We start from the raw sequence: 17349 nt of genomic DNA, 5'->3' as shown, positions 1-17349 counted from the left end.
TCACATCCCACTGATTCCCAGAGTCCCTGATGTTTGGCCCCAGATCCCTGCTCCATCTGGCTGAGAAAACCACAGAACAACACACACACACACTGCACAAACAGAGACCAAACTGTGAGTGTGTGTGTTGCTTCCGGGTAGTGGAAGCTTTTATTTAGCCAGTGTCGTCTTTCAAAGTATCACATGTTGGCTTCGTATAACGAACCACTGAGATGTGACATCAAACTGGTTCATATATTGCTCGTTGTCTGCTTTTGTGCGCTACATGCACGCCTGCAGATCACTATCACTGTGTATGGCTGATGATAGCAAGAGTAGATGAAAGACAGTGAGGTAGTGAAAAGATGTAGGGTGCATTATCATTGTGCTTGGCTGATGATAGTCCATTTAGGAAGAAGGCAGAGCACTTCAAAAAATAAATTGATGAGGAGTGCTCATCTGGGATACAGAGGGAAGATATTTGGGCAGCAGCAGAGGTTACAGAAGCAATTCTGAGCCTGCATTTTCAAATCTTCTTCCAAACTGGCGGGGTGAAAAAGCAGATGGGTATGAAGGCTGCCGCTCCTTCTGCTAATGGTGCCAAGGTGCCCGTAAGCAAGGCACTAAATACCAAAACAACTGCTGTGCAGCTGCTCAATGGTAACCATTAGAACTGGTTGAACTGGGTAGTGGCCAAGTGTTGATATAGGTGTTCAGGCAACATGCAAGCTGATAGCACAAAATCATCGTGGAAGTAACGCCAAGCGAAGTTCATCCACATGTCCTCACTCAGTGGTGGCAATGAGGAACTCATGTAGATAGGGGAGCTCACGACTGTCATGCTAGCAATTGGAAACATGTTATCTCAAGCCAGACACAATAAGGCTTCTGCCTCCTGACATGTCATTTCCAGGATGTTACATAATTTAATTCATAAAAAGTTTCATTAAAGAGGAAAAAGAAGCTCTGCTTCCCAGCTAGTTTGCTTACTGTAAATACGCCAGCATAATTTAAGAAGCTCATTAGCTTGCTGACTGGACAGCTAGAGGTGACTGTTTATGTAATAACAATAACACATCATTGGCTTTCAACTCTGCATATGGACCATTTCATATCCTAACAGAGAAGCTTCTTTAACAACCCGCAGCTACAGTTTGGCAATAACAGCTTTTTTAATTTTTGTCTCTCTGACTTCCTTGTCGAGGTGTTGCTCAACCAAGCAAAGCATTTATGCAAATGCATTGGCCCATGGACCGTAAGTGGACGTAGCTATCCTGACGTTACTCAGTGATTTGACTACTATTCAAATGCATTGCTATTAATATTTTAGCCATTCCCATCATGTTTCTTGGCTGACCACCGGGCACAGCCCTACACACAGGTCTGTATGTGACTGACTGACTGACTAACTGACTGACGGTACTTTCAGAGCCGTAGAGAGAGAGGGTTGCGACATCGCAATAGCGGATCATGGAGCATACTGGACCTCCACTGACGCGACTCTCTGTCTATACAGCTCTAGATTCTTTGTTCGGGGAGCAGGCGGGGCTGCTCGTCCTCTGTTCTCACCTTCCTCCGTGGCGTGCACCTGCTTTCAAACACGTTGTCATCGGCCTCATAAGGACAGTCCTTGGAACACATTGCCCACAAAAGCGCACACATTGACCTGATGCGGTCAGCCACATACTAGGCTTTGACTAGTCTTGTTTTTGGTGCCCTTAGTGACCATATTTGGACGAGAGCAGGGTTATGCATGGGTACACCTACAGTATATCTTGATTGGCAGGTCGTCGTGGTATTGACTTCTCAATCACAAGGTAGCCACGCCCTAAAGCACAATCTGTCCATTTTAGTCATAATGGGACCATCATTTACAAAATGAACATCGTGCTGTATTGAAGAAGATTTAAAACAACTGCAATGTTTTTTTCACCACACAGTCGGACTTCTTTTTGCAGAGAGTGGAGACGCCCCCAAAGCAAAGTTAAGGCACTTTAGTGTTGACTTCACTTTTGAAACCAATTGGCGTTATCCACTTCTTAATTCGCCCCAACGAGGGAATAAACCACCATTTGTTGTTGTTTTTACTGCTGGTGTGACCAAGCCTTAAGTGACTTACCCATGTATGTCTGCCATTACTTGTTATTTTTGTATGATTTCTGCAATGTCTAGCTAATCCTTCCCTCTTAGATACATTAAATCGTACCGGGACGCTTTTAAGTATTCCCCTCTGTAGAAAAAAATAACAAAAGCATTTGACAGTCAGAGAGAAGAACTTTGGAGTGAAAAGAGGGTGAAAGGGACACAGAGAGAGAGAGAGCAGTAAAACAACAAGAGAGGGCAGAGATGGCAGGAGAAGAAGCGAGATCAGACAGAAAGAACCACTAACAGCAGAGGTTGGATTTCCCCTGCTATCCCTGAGACTTTATCCTGATTGTCTTGTTGTCTGTTCCCCGAAGCATGTACCTGAGCTAAAGAGACTCACTTAGACAAAGAGAGGAGCAACAGGGACAGAGGGACTCAGCACAAATATACATCAAGCTGAAGAGGAGGAGGAGGAGGAGGGGAGGAGAAGGGAGGCAGAGGACAGGCAGTGTTATAAGAAGTGCAGTCTGCTCATAGTCCCATGATTCATTTGTGGCAATGGCCCAAGCATCTTATTAAAAATCAGCACATTTAAATGTGGCCTCAGCTCCTTTGCTCCACTGTTAATCAGCTGCCTGCATTTCTCTTATTTGGAGCACAGTTATATGATGCTAGGTCACTGTTCCCTTTTGTTAGCATCTCTTGTAGTACATGAGAAAACACAATGCTGATTAATTGCCTCTGCAACAAGAAGTTTTTTTTTTAATATCCAGATAAATGTTATGTCTTTTTCTAAGTTTTATAACTTAAAAATATTATATTAAATAATATTTAATCTTTACAATTCTGCAAAATGATTCATTGCTTTCTAAACGGCACTTATAGATGAAGCGAGCAGAAGGACTTTCCCTTGTGACACCTCGGAAAATGATTTTGCATTGGAAGTGGAATTTAAGAAATAAATAAAAGTGGGGAGTTTGAACTGAAGTTGTAAAATATTAAAACCAAACATCTCAACTTTAATTTGTCTCTGCTCAACAGCACAGACTCTATTTATACAAAATTAATTTTACCACATCATGGCAGAGTTTCATGGCTCTCAGCCGTTGTGATTTTTAAGTGTCTCACTTCCAGTTGCTTAAGCTGAATTTGGCTCTTGGAGATTACAGCGCTGCAGCAGAAATGACAAGAATAGAGAATCACAAACTGTGAATAGTCTGTGAAGCTAACAGATAAAGTACTGCTCTTGCGTCAGCTGTGAAAGTATCAGTCAAAGACTTCTTGCCCCTCATGACATCTACTTTCATATCTTACACAAAGTGCTGGTATCCAAAGTTTCTACAATGAAAGGAACCATTCTTCTTAGCCAGCTGTGGGCCACCTGCCAGAAGGAAAAGAAACTTGCTGTGCTGAGAGTCGCCAGACCTGAATTATTCTGTCCGCCAACAATGCCAGAGATGGTGCGTCCACTGTAATACATTACTCACTTTCCCTCTCTGTTACCACAGTTTGTTGTTACTGTAAATCTTCCTGGATTACAGTGAGAGATGTCTAACATTAGCCAGTCACACTCTATTTCTATCAAGATATCATCAGGCTCTGTCTCTGCTTCGTATCACCATACCACCACTGTTTGTACGATTTCACTAAAGGATTGCGCGGCTTTTGCGCCCGCTAAACCTGTGCAAATGACACAAAAAGACTCTGCCTCATTCCCCAATCACACGCAGAGGGTTGAATGCACCTCAAAGAGCGCTGCACAACAAACAGCGTCTCTGTGCTCCATTGTTGTTAGCTCTTATCAACCCCGGCACACGGGCACAGTTTCGGGCAGACTGTCTGGAGTTGTTACGAATGAGGGGGAGTGTTATATGGACCAGCTGCTGTTGTGCGCTTGTTAATAAAGCTCCATTCGAATAGTTTAACTAGTAAACACCTGTTGAATCTGGACTTTACAATAAACTGTTAAAGAGCTGCCACCTCCTCTCCCTGCTCATCACCGATCTGTGCATGGAGTCGAGCTCCGTCAGCGTGGAGCTCAGTTAATGCCTGAGAGCGCAGCAGAGCGCAGAGGTGCAGCTTCTCTCCACAATCAGACACAAAACGAGCAAACTGCACGGATCTGTGAAACTTTGTGGGCGTGTTTGCGCTTGAATATCATCAGTGCAATTTGCTTTATGCATCGGACCCTGAGACGGAGCAGATAGCAGGAGCAAATGATGCGCAATTAATGCCGCTATCAGTGTAAGTGTCTTATTAATGTCTACAATGAAAACACATCTGCATACTGCAGAAATCAGTTGTGGCGGTTATGTTAACCCACCAGACGTAATGTGCCCATTTATCCTTCTGTGGTGGAGCGAGCTGAGCCAAGGTGAAAGGCTTAATGCCTCAGTGAGTGCCATCATGTTTCTAACTATATGACCTGGCTGTGGATGTGTTGCCTGGATCAGTTACCTGATCTTGCGGGAGCATAAGAACTTCTTTGATTAAGCAACAACTCTACCCTGGAGAAGTCCTAACTAACTTGTCTTGGAAGTAAAACATTTGTTTGCATTCATTGCCCATATATTATCACCTTAAGCCTGACTGGCATAGAGACAGAAAGGGTTGGCAGCTCAAGCCATCTCATTGTAATTTGTACTATTTAGGAGCAGTGAGTAATTGGTGGAGTTCCTCTTCCACTTTCAGCTTCAAAGGGTAAAACAGGAGGACATACATCCTGATGTTTGTCTAAAATACTTGATGTGGCAGGTCCGTAAGTTCACATGGCTTGCAGGATAACTCAAAGTTATCCTGAATCCTTGAAGAATGGCGGATAAGAGATAAAACACAGGGAGACCATCATCCTTCTATAGGGCCTGCTACTGTAGGTACTTTGGGGGCTCCTCAGTGGAAAGGCTTCCGAGATGAGTGCTTTGATTGCTATTCGGCAGTGTTGCTCTCTAGAGAGTTGATACCGATAAAGAAACCCAAGCAGCCACAGGAGGTCATCTTGAAAACACTTGTCTTTAAGGTTTAGATAGTGTGTCAGCGGTCAGGCTCGGGGCATTCTAAGCAGAGAACTAGTTGCGTTACACTCCAAACCCAGGAAGCAAGATGTCTGCAGAAAAAAGTGGATCCTTTTTTAGTGAGACATCATAACTGCGGATTTTGGCCTTGGGCATTTGAACTTCAGACCTTTCCAAGGCCCAAAGTATCCATTAAATGCCCACTGGATGTTTTCAAAATGCTTTGGTGTCCAATGCACGGGAAGAGAGCTTCACATTGTTTATGACTTTTACAAGCCTTTTATTTCAGACAGTGTGAGAGACTACAGTATATCCCCCTCCAGGCAGTGAGAAACCTGCAGGAAGACACACGATGGGGAATCTTAGAGAACTATATTTCTCAGAGGCACAGATATCCTGAGCAGCAGGGGAGGGCAGAAAGAAGAGCAGGATACTCAGAGGTTGTTGCTGTGACTGTAAAACAAGGTAGTTATCGAGAAGGAAAGACGTCTTTCATGAAAACCTCATAAATCCATTTTAAGCACAGCAGTGAAAAGGACAGACTAACCCAGTTGTCTTTACAAGTAGCAAGTGTACCCCTATAATAAAGATTTTACTTTTATGTGAACTCCATGCTCTTTTTGTGGAGTCATCTCGAGAAACAAGTTCACCAATCATTTTGAGTTAGACCAACATGGGATACAGCTGAAGGAGACCACCGGATGGTACCTCAAATGTTCCCTCTCAAGAATGACATCAAAAACACTCGCTGGAATTTACAAACCAAATAAAATCCACAATTATTTACAATCTGATTCATTGGGAGAAGAATGACATCCGTCAAGAACTGATGCAACCAAACAGACATTTCTTCCCCATGAGGGGGTGAGTCTGCCTCGACTCATCAACAAAATGAAGCTGGAGGCTCCAGCCAAGCTCTGGCATCGGTGTTTACTGGATCCAGTCCAGTGACCTTCACAGACTCAAGGCAAACACATATTTACTCTGGAAAGAGTTTTGATTAACGTGTGTGGAGCTTCTTGGTGGATCTTCCCCCTCTCCCTCAATTTTTCACTCTGCTTCTTCCTCCCCCCTTTCTCTCTTTCACTAATATATCCCTTATATCCTAATTCCCTCCTTTTGTTTCTCTGTAAACTCCCTCACAAAGGCTTTTTTTCCTCTCAGCCCTAACTCATGCTCAGGGCACTGTACTTCTGTTCATACTTGAGCTGAAACTTTCTTTCTTGCAGAGTGGTCAAACCATTCTTTTCTCAACTTTCTTAAATAATAGTGCTCATGATGTGCTGAACTACACAGTTTTATGCATACTGTTAACTTTTGCAACTGCAAATGCCGGTGTTAAATCTACTCATACTCATTTTTCAAGTTAACCAACCATGTCAGCAGTCTCTTCCTCTTTGCCATCAGCTATTTAGCTGTCTAAAAAAATGCTTTCACCTTTCCTCCTTGACGTTATTCCTGAATGGGACCAAGGACGAGTTACTGACCTGCTGATTTGCTAAGGTTGCTTCTTAGCTTGTGTTTGATTAATCAAGCATTGAGAGTTACTCTGTTTCTAACTGACCTGCCTCACTGCAGCTGTAGTTTAAAATACACTGTTAAAAAACATTGTTTAACACTAGAACCGCCAGGGGTCACAGTATACCAGAAACCCCCAACAGGTAAAATTTACCTGCTATTAGAACGTATTGATGTTCAAGTTACAAGGTTCATTTATTTATCATTTTACAACACAAAGTTGTATAATGAGCTGCTAGATGTGGTGTCTTTACGCAGCTTACAAGATGACAACATGACAATGAAATATGAATGAAGTGGAGTTTATGACTTGAGGAGCAACTTGATGACACACAGTAGAAGAAAAAAGGCGTTGCCATAGCAACAAACAATGTTTCAATCTAGAGGTGCGAAAATGACGGCATTATATGTTTGGGTAAATTTGACCGGCTGGCGGTTATAGGTATTAAATGGCCATTTTTAAAATCTGGCTTTATGTTGACATTTTTTATCAATAGGGGGCGCTACCGAACACACTTTTAGGAAAAGTCAAAGACTGGGGGGCTTGAATATTTCCTGGAAAAAAAGTTACATACAATCAAAAGACAGCTGCGGGTACATTTTAACCATTGGCGGTTCTAGAGTTAAAATTCTGAACGTTTAACAGCAGGGGCGAACTGAAGTCCTGCCAGGCCTGCGGTACTCCTGGACTATGCACCACAGGGTCTGGTGTTAAAATCCTGCACTTTTGGACCTGCCGTAACCGCCATCCTGTAACACCCATGTGTCACATAAATGTAGCGATTCATTCTCTCAAAAAAATAGTCCCTCGTAACATGTTCCAAGCACCGAGTGTGTTTGACACCACCATGTGATTATTGTTCTTTATTATGACCATTTTGTATCACATATGTTTCTTCCCTGTGTTTTTCATAATATTTTTATATTGTTTTAAGATGTCGCTCTCTGATACAGTGCCATAAAGCCTAGGAATATTTTCTGCACTAACCTGAAAGTACATTTGGTCGCTACCAATCAGAAATACCACAGAATAATGCAGAGAATTTTATGCCCTGAAGAAAGTCTTACAGGGACTGGAGTGGTCTTCATCTTCTTTCTTTTCTTGTGTCCTCACAGTGGTGGGACTCTGCTGACAGTGAGCGGGACCAACCTTGCAACCATCCGAGAACCAAAGATCAGGGCCAAGTACGGACAGGCCGAATCCTTTCATGTAAGTACTGATGTGAATAAAAGAAATGCATACACACCTGATAAACACACTATACTACTATCTGACTCTTTGCTTTCAAAAGCAGCCAGTGCATAGACATACAACATGATGCACTAGCTCATAAGCCCACAGATATAGATTGACAGACACACAGTATATACAGTATGAATCATTCAGATTTTTACAGACACACAGCACATCATTTATCCGACTAACTATATGTACACAATTGTTTCCATGGTGTTGCTGAAGGTGTCAGACAGCCTGCCTCTCACGCCTCCTCTGTGCAGATGCAGCTTCAGACATATGACGCTACCTCAGGTTACATAGCTTTTTAAATGCCAGCGCACCACATGAGCGTTTGTGTCATAAAAAGAGACAATGTGACGAACAAAGTGTGAGGGAAAAAGAGAGACGCATAGAATGTTTCTGAGAATGAAGACTGAAGAAGGACTGAAGGGTTGAGTGTTTTTATCAGTTCGATGGATTGTATTCACAGAACTCTTTGGTGATCTTCACTGTCAGATGAAGCTCTGCAGTCGTCGGGGTTAAGAACTCAACTGCGGTCAATGCTGAGGCACTTCAACCTGTGGATGAAGCCGAGTCAAACAGCCTACATGACGCTTTCCAAACAGCCTTTTGTACTTAAAGTTTTTGCCCATTTACTACAAATATTAGATTCTTAACAGATATTTTCCAAACCATTCTTTAGTGTTGCACATTATTAAACAGCACTGCTTTCGCAAGTTGTGCAGAAAGAAGGAAAACAGGAAAGTAAACAAGAAGCATCTTGATTTATTTATTTAACACTTCGTATTGACATAGGTGTATGAACAGGTGTGTTTATTTTTTCATTTTGGCCGTCTGTATATTGGATATGTGGAGCCAGAAGTGACCATAATTAGCCCAGGGTGGAGCTGGAGAGGAGAACTAGCTTACTTGGCAAGGTGCATCCTAAAATTGGGATGCTAATTTTGGCTCGCAAAAACAAGCTTTACACAAATGCTAGGGGGGAGAAGCGAGTTCAGATATATTTTTTTATTCCCTGTACTTATGCATACTAAGTTGTATTTAATTAAAACGAGTTTAACAGTTTTTGAAATGCTTCTTTTTCGTAACGCAAAACTTCCTGATAGCAGTGTTAAACACATTCGTAGTAAATGGTCAGAACGGTCCTCAAGGCTCTCAAAGGCAAACATGGCCACAAAATAATGTATTCATGTGTTCTCCGAAGCAATGATGTGAAATATTCTCAGGAACAAGCGAAGGCACACAGCGCATTACACAGTATTAACACTTGATCATAAATTTGCAATCAATTTACATTTCCAATAGGTTTAATTGCACTGCAGTTACACAGGGCATCGACTTACAACAAGGATTATTATTATGCCCAACAGACCTTTTTAAAAGAAAATTAAAACCTTCAGAATATTGATTTAAAAGGAGGCTTTGCAAATGTGTTTATACATTATATAGTCTATTAAAGGGCAGCATGGTTTTACAGTGGTTAGCGCTGGTGCCTCACAGCTAGAAGGTTCCTAGTTCGAATCCTGGTTCGGACATAGTGGGCCTTTCTGTGTACTTCAGGTTTACTCCGGCTTCCTCCCACAGTCTGAAGACATGCTCGTGAGGTTCATTGATGACTCTAAATTGCCCGTAGGTGTGAATGTGAGCGTGAGTAGTTGTCTGTCTCTGTGTATCAGCCCTGTGATTGACTGGCAATCAGTCCAGGTGTAACCCGGCCTCTCGCCCAATGACAGCTGGGATAGGCTCCAGCCCCCCTGCGACCCTGAACAGGATAAGCGGTGTGGATAATGGATGTATGGATGGTCTTTTAAAGATGATTATAACTAGATTATAATTAGATTTTTGACTGTCCCACTCATCTGAAATAAAAGCCATTGACACTTCTGTTTCCTCTGCCCTGTTTTCAGAACTGTACTGTGTATAACAACTCGGTCATGGTGTGCCTGGCTCCATCAGTGGCCGATTCAGAGCTGGGTTTCGCTGAGACCGGCACCGGCCCGGATGAGATCGGGTTCTACATGGACAACGTGAACGCTCTGGTGGTCGTCAACGAGACCTTCAGCTACTACCCCGATCCCGTGTTTGAACCTCTGAGTCCTTCTGGAATACTGGAGCTCAAGCCCACGTCCCCGCTCATTCTCAAGGTCAGACAGGCAGAAGTGTTGTTTTCAACCGTCTGAATATTTCAGCTATTTCCACCAGTGCCCTTATTTTACCTTCCAAACATTAACAGCTAGAACAACTACTTATCCAGGCAGCTTTGTAAACACTTTTTAACTTGTCAGGGGGCTTGTTCTATAATGCCGCTGTGAAGATGAAGACACTTAAAGTGCACTGCCTTTAGAAATCCGGTGCAGTGGGAATAGAGCTATTGACACCCACACAGAAAATTGTCACATTTACCTGGTGTTAAAAAGAAATCCAGGTTTAAAGCTAATTTAAAATGTTTTTTTTAAGTGCAGCTCAGAGGTAGATAAGCAGTCTCTTGTGTTGCCATGACTCATCTTCATTCCTGTTTTATTTCTACTTTAGGGAGTCAGCCGTTGGCATCTGCCACATTCGTATTAAACTGCACCATGTGTGTAGACCGCATGTATCGTAATGTAGATTATTCTTTAGAGCATTCCTACAGTTTATATGGAACCATCGAATCATATGTGATGAGAGTTTCCCAGAATTGAACTTGGCCTGCGCACCATATTAATGTAGCGACACAGAGGTCCCGTCCTTTGGACAAGACAGCAACTGTATGCTTCACACAACAGAGACGATTGCAGCGTGTTATGTCGCGTCAGAAAAGACCTCAGACCAGGGGCCAGACGGGGCCTGGGCCTCTCCAAACACTGACTATTTAAACTCTATACGAATCTAAAATTGTGATACAAAAGCGTATTAAAAAGTAACTGAAGTCACTCAAAAATGAGATGAGAAAAAGCAGGATCTGATGCAACAAGGTTTATTGAGTCCAAAAACAGAACCACAATACAACCAGAATCTAAGCCCGGGCAATAGAGACTGAATAGGCATTCGCAGAGCATGATCTTATGTTCCCTGAGGAGGCCCTGCCTGATGCAGGCTCACAGATGCACAGTAAATCCCATTTTTTAATGTTACGTCTAGTCATAGATTATTTTTTACCGTGTCAATGAAACTGACCTTTAAGCCATTAAATGTCAGGTTTCAGTGTTGTCTGGTTTCTACTTGTGTAAAAAACCTGCTGTTGTCTGCTGTTGTCTGGAAAACATCTGACTGGTGACACGGTTATTTCTGACCAGAGGTCGGAGTGAATTTTTTTTAAAATCAGTAAAACAAATCATTTTTTAACATAAAGCACATTGATTTCAAACATTCTACTTGATATATGTTTTTCCCACAGATTGTAAGTTCTTCATTCTGATAATATAGTTCACTTTCACCTTCAAGATGGTTATACAGGCTCAGTTACACAATCATTCTTTCCATAATTACCCTTCAAAACAAAAGCACCATATCTACTAAATCCTCGCACATTTGGGGAAGCTGCTTGCAAGCCACGCTCACGCAGAGTTACAATGAGTGACAGATGCATGGCTGAACTGAACACTTTCACTAAGGCTGCAACCTGAAAGTCGATAATTCAAACCATTGGTCAATCAGGTCGCATCCCCACTATTTTGCTTTTTAGATGTAACAGTGAAGACAGAGGAATGACGGAGCGACAACAGGTAGTCCGTAAAAAATCAGGTCTCAAAATGTCCCTTCAGCTGATGAGGACAGATCTATAGGATGATTTAGCTTTCATTATATAGACACTTAAGGTTTTGTTTGTTTTTAAAGTAAGCATTGATTTATAACTGAATATTAATACTGTGTAGCTGCATAAAAACCTGTTTGAATGTAGAAGACTGCACACAAGCTGAATATATCATTTGAACGTAGGGTTGAAACTACATGTTTTTCTCCCAAGGTTTTTCCACTAACAAGTTGACCACAAGAGTCTCAAACATATTGAACCTATCTTGTATGTATAATGGAAAATACATACACTGAGATATAAAAAAATACATTTACTGGCAATGGGGAAAAAAAGCTTGCAAATGTGTTTACAAGGTCTCACACAAGAGGAAAAAAATATCAGAAATTCATAATTGAAAGCTGAAAGCGAATGTCGACACCTTGCAAGGCCAATTTCTGTCCTTCAGTTACAAACAGAAACTTCTTTTGACTGCGTCCTCTCCTGCAGCCTCGAGCCCTCTGAAATAACAGTCCTTTCAATTTAAGTAATTAATTTCTAGTGCAGGAAGGGGCAGTGTGGGAGCACACAGTCCAGGAGGATGGGATTATATTGGTTTTCATTTTCATTGACAGTGATTGTACTTAAGTTTATGAAATTAATTGGCAATTTCTGAGTCGAATGTATGCGTGAGAGTGTCATCTCTTTAAGCTCACCTGAAATGTTTAGTCAAGGAGTATAGGCTGTTTATGCCAAAGGATCAGTGTCTGGGTCAGTGTCTCTATGTTTGTCAGGGGCTGCATGCTGGTGCAGTGGCTGGCGCTGTCACCTGACAGCTAGATGGTTCGAATCCCAATTCGGACGTAGGAGGCCTTTCTGTCTGGAGTTTGCATGTTCCCTGTGCATGCTTGCGTTCCCTCCAGGTACTCCGGCTTCCTCCAAAAGCCCAAAGGCATGCTTGTTAGGTTTATTGGTGTAAATGTGAGCGTGGAAGGTTTTCTGTTGAGTCCAGCCCAGGATGTACCAAGCTGGGATAGGCTCCAGCTCCCCCTGACCAGGATAAGCGGTATAGATAATGGATGGATGGATGTGTCAGAATAACAGTGGATAAAGCCATTGCACGTTACCTCTTGGCTACACAGTGTAAAACCTCTTTTTTATAACATGAGACCGTCCACTTTGGACAATTAAGATGCACTTTAAGGATATAAAAATAATAATACATTTCTTCTAAATCATCGTCAAATCGCCCTGGTTTCGGTGCTTTTATCCTCTACCAGAATGTGCCTTGTCTATCTCTGTTGTAATCACACAGGCTGTGTTATTCTGTTTATTTCCATGAAGAGATTGAAAGCAGCGTAACCGCCGTCATTTATTTCTTAAATGATAATTTATTAGCAAAGAGCCTCTCAGTAATTGCCAAATCTCCTGCTTGGCTTGTTGGTTGGAACTGCCTACCCATTGGAAGCACTGATGAGATGGACAAAAATGCAATTTGGCGGTGTTGGGGGTGTGGGGGTTTGCATTTCTCAGAGATGCGTGCACTGCGCTCGCCACGCAATTAATTTCTCATCTGAAGTGTCGGCTGTGTTTTTACTGAGGTGTGTTAGCAGGAGAAAAACATTTATCTGGTCTCGGGGTTTTGTGAGTGCTTTCTTGTGTGTGTTTTTGAGAGCTTGTCCCTGCGTGACGCTTCTTGCATGCAGTGTGTATGTGTGGCAACAGCTCCATGTGTGGCTTAGACTTGAGTGCATGTGTGGTTTGCACTCTGCGTGTGTGTGGTGAGGAAGCTGTGTGTGTGTGTATGTGTGTTGCGAGAAGGAATGGGATGCATGTTTACAGGGTTACAGAGCGGGGCTGGGTGGCGGCCTGCAGAGACGATGGGATTGGAAAACGGAGTCTGTCTCTGCGTCCCACTGCTAAGTCAGCGGGAGACGCGGCAGCTATCTCCTCTCTCTCTCTCTCCCCCTCTCTGTCTATCACGCTCGCTCCCCAGCTCTGTTTCCTGCTCCTTACCTTTTTTCTTTCTCACTTTAGAGAACATCCCTTTCATCTTTTTTACCTCTCTCATAATCTTTTTCTCTGCTCTCTCCTCTCCGCACGCCTGCTCACCTGTTGTTTTCCTGCCACGTTTCCTATCCGTCTTGTCTTCTTTGTATTCATATTTCCTCCTCTTCCTTCCTGTTTGTCTTTGATGGAATCGGGGGGGAGATAAGTGGTGTGACAAGAGTGAACCCACGTTAACGGCAAACAAAGTGTGTGTCAAATTGGAAACAGTAGACTTCATATTGAAATGAAAAACTGGGACTGAATGTACCAATGTTAGAATTTACACACCTCTGGAAGAGGCTCCAGAAATCAGGAGAGACGACAAAACAGCACAGGTCAAAGTGCGTGTTTCTTCCTCCCAACTGTGTGTCGCTTATACACCTTTTCTTCCTTCCTCATTGTCCATTTCATCTTTGTCTTTGTGTCTTATTTCTCTTCTCCAATTTTTGCATTGGTTTGTTCTGAATAATGCAAAGTGAGATGGCAGGAATGTCAGTATCTGATAGCTTGAAAATGAAAATTCATACATTAAATGACGATGAGATGAACAAGAACAGAGTGTCAGCAACTCTACAGTCAGGGACGTGGATTTCCGGGAAGGCAAGTGTTCTGGTTTCCGCTTGAACTACGCTTGTAGTCCGAGTAATATTGACCACTCACGTATCAGCAGGTTGTGGTGTATGCAAGAAAAACAGTGCGTGAGGAGAGCAAAAGCAGGCAGAAAGTAACCCGCCGTCATGCCACGATTTAGCTTCTTATTAATCTCTATAAACAGACGTCTGCATGTAAGTTCAGCTAACAAACTATTCTACATCAAAAATGAACTTGAGATGAATTACCCTAACGTTGCGTCACGGAAGCCGTTCAGTATTCAGATTTCCTGACTCCCTCGAATGCATCAGATCGTTCCGACCTCTGTTCAACAAACAAAAGTTTTCTTCTCCTCTTGAGGACAGACCTGACAAAACTTCAATGCTTACTTCTTACAAATCTGCATCATGATGTTGAAATTTCGGCAAAGGTGAGACCCGTTAATAACAAGTACATCACAAGAAAACGGCTCCTCTTACTTTATCTTTATTTGTTATTTTATTGTTGCACATATCTGACATTTTTCTTCTATTTTCATGCCATATATTTCTCTCTGTGTCAGAGCAACTGTAACGCCTGAATTTAAATAAAGTATTTCTGATTCTGATTCTGATTCTAAATGCGATGTGATGAAATCTGTAACGAACGTACACTGTGATGACGTCGGAGGGAAGCCTTAGCTTTCTGTTACGTAAGAAGGTTCTGTTCTCTAAAGTTTATAAATGAGATTAATTGAAACAGAATTGTGTAAAACCAGAATATCCTGCAGCTGCCTGCGAGAGGTCAATTTTTATAGTGTGAAATTATAAATCCATATTTTCTTTGTCAATTAAAAAACCAACTATAAACTGGTCTTATGAAGTATCGCCTGACATACTGTATATTATTCCACTCTTATGATGATGAAGACGGGCACCACAGTCTGTTGTCCTGCCGCTGTTTAGATTTTATTGACCTCGAAGGCTCTTCGTGACCTGGCTGCACAATATATTTGAGACATTTTAATCTGTTATCACGGTGTGAGATCCTCGGGCAGCGGTCCTCTATCTCTTGCTGAGCCCGAGCTAAAAACCAGGGGGGGTGAACCTTTTGCTATCAGGGCCCTCAGGCTGTGGAACAACCTGCCCGAGGAAAAACACTGAGGCTGACACGAGTACGAGAATCCTCTGAAACCTTTTAGTCTGTTTCCTGTTTTGTTTTTACTGGTTTAATCTCTTCCTAATGTTATATTCTTCGGTTTGTTTAATTTCAACTTCCTCGCTGTGAAGCACTTTGGTTTGACGAGGGCTTTATACATAAACTTTATTATTGTTGGAATAAAACATCCTCACAAGAGTTTGAAGTGCCCAGCTGTTTGAGGAAATAGCATTCTTTTTTTAATGCAACTTTATAATTGTGATCCGTGTTCAGTGGGATTTGTTTACATCACCAGCCCCATCCTTTCAGATGGTTTCTAAATGAAGCATTTGATTGTCAGTCCATTTATTTACAGACACGCGTGGGAAGAATAAGTGTTTAATTGAATCTAACTCACTTTGTTCAGTTCAGTAAAAGATTTAATTACAGAGTTTCCTTCATTTGGATCAGGTCTTATAAATGACTGGATGAATCTGCCTCTGTGTAACACACTTCTCTCTCTGTGTTTGTGTCCAGGGCCGTAACCTGATCCCAGCGGCTCCGGGTAACAGTCGTCTAAACTACACGGTGCTGATTGGAGAGACTCCCTGCATCCTCACCCTGTCTGAGAGCCAGCTGCTGTGTGAATGGCCCAACCTCACCGGACAACACAAAGTCACGGTCAGATCACGACTCTGTCTCCTGCACTGACATTATGACCTGATGTGACTTTCTGAAATGTTGCACTTTTCTGTCCCAGCTCGCTCGATATCACAGGCTCAGACCTTCATGGTACACTTCTTTCCTAATATCAATTTCAATTTCTTATCTTTCTTATTCATTAAATAACTGGGTCAGTTTGCAGGATTTATTCCAAAAGGAATTTATAAAAGGAAAAATTACAACCTGTTCTTCTTGGTATATCCACACTGACCCAGTAATTCATTTTTATGAATATGACAAAGCCTAACGGTGTCGGCCCACGGTGTCACTCTAACCTTGTTGTTGAGTTATATGAATAACCCCTCGTGTCTTTTCTAAACACGCTCCTCTGACAGATGCAGGATCCGCTCCACTGAGCGTGCACACCAAGGCTGCTGTTAAATATGTAACATTTAATTAAAATTGATCCTCATTGGCCTTCAGCTAGCCTGTCGCTAAAGAGCAGGCAGCAGAAGTTTAGTTGTGTCAAAGGATTCAGAATAAATATACGACTGTACGTTCAGAACACAGAGCGGAGATCTGCAGAGTTTGCACTATTTAAATGCTGTTAATGTTCAGTTCAATCCATTAACTCACAGGCAAATCATGCACTTGTTCACATTATGGGCTCAGCATGACCACAGAGAACCTCCAGACATGCGTGCAGATTGAAAACCATGTTTCTCTCCATTCACTGAAGTGTATCCACATCAGCAGCTGTGCAGGTGTCAGCAGTTCTTTGCTGCAGGTGCTGCTGCATTTGGACTTCAGACGTTTTTAGGTCCCTCACTGACGCCTACATTTTTCATGTATTTTTATTCGCTTAACTTTGCTTTGATGGTGTCGCAATTTAATATAAAATATAATCCTAGGAACTCTTAGTAAATCCACAAGCCTAATCATCATCAATGCTAACACTCATGGAAGCTAAACACATCACCATCTCTTCCTGCGCCCACACTGAGCATAGCATTAATCCTCCCTGTCACATTTAGCGTGTGCTAAGACTTCAGTGAAACCTTAGAAGCCTCTTGTAAGGGGCCCCTTGAAGTTATACTCTCAAAGATCTCAGTTTCATTTTCTTTGGCGGCACCTTTGGCGATAAACGGTAATTGCGGGAGCACACTTGACGTCCTGACATCCACGGTTGGCTCCGGTTGTAACTCTTGATTTTCCTCGCTGATGGTCGCTTTCCCTTTTAGACTGTTTGCCTTCATCTGAGCGTCGACTTTGTTTGTTTTTCTTTGGATTTTCACTTATTTTTGAAGTCGTATCTGTAGTCATCCATCTTTTCTTTGTTTGTTCAGCCATAGTAGATTACTGTTTACTCGCAACACTTGCAGAGA

At 42.3% G+C, this 17349-nt stretch overlaps 1 protein-coding gene across 1 annotated transcript in view; it reads left to right on the top strand.

Annotated features, from left to right (window-relative positions):
* The window catches only part of LOC138590044 (plexin-A1-like), a 294703-nt gene that overhangs the window by 237359 nt on the left and 39995 nt on the right, over positions 1–17349 (top strand). Inside the window, exons 17-19 of the mRNA XM_069660575.1 lie at positions 7710–7803; positions 9741–9977; positions 15839–15982. Of these exons, the coding sequence (XP_069516676.1) occupies positions 7710–7803; positions 9741–9977; positions 15839–15982 (475 nt within the window). The remainder of the gene's footprint in view (positions 1–7709; positions 7804–9740; positions 9978–15838; positions 15983–17349) is intronic.

This window comes from Semicossyphus pulcher, unplaced genomic scaffold (assembly GCF_022749685.1).
Source record: "Semicossyphus pulcher isolate SPU_LCO1_2020_fin unplaced genomic scaffold, fSemPul1.0.p SCAF_13, whole genome shotgun sequence".
Classification (NCBI taxonomy): domain Eukaryota; kingdom Metazoa; phylum Chordata; class Actinopteri; order Labriformes; family Labridae; genus Semicossyphus; species Semicossyphus pulcher.
Note: the sequence above shows the minus strand (reverse complement) of the source record. Positions and strands in the feature narration are given on the sequence as shown.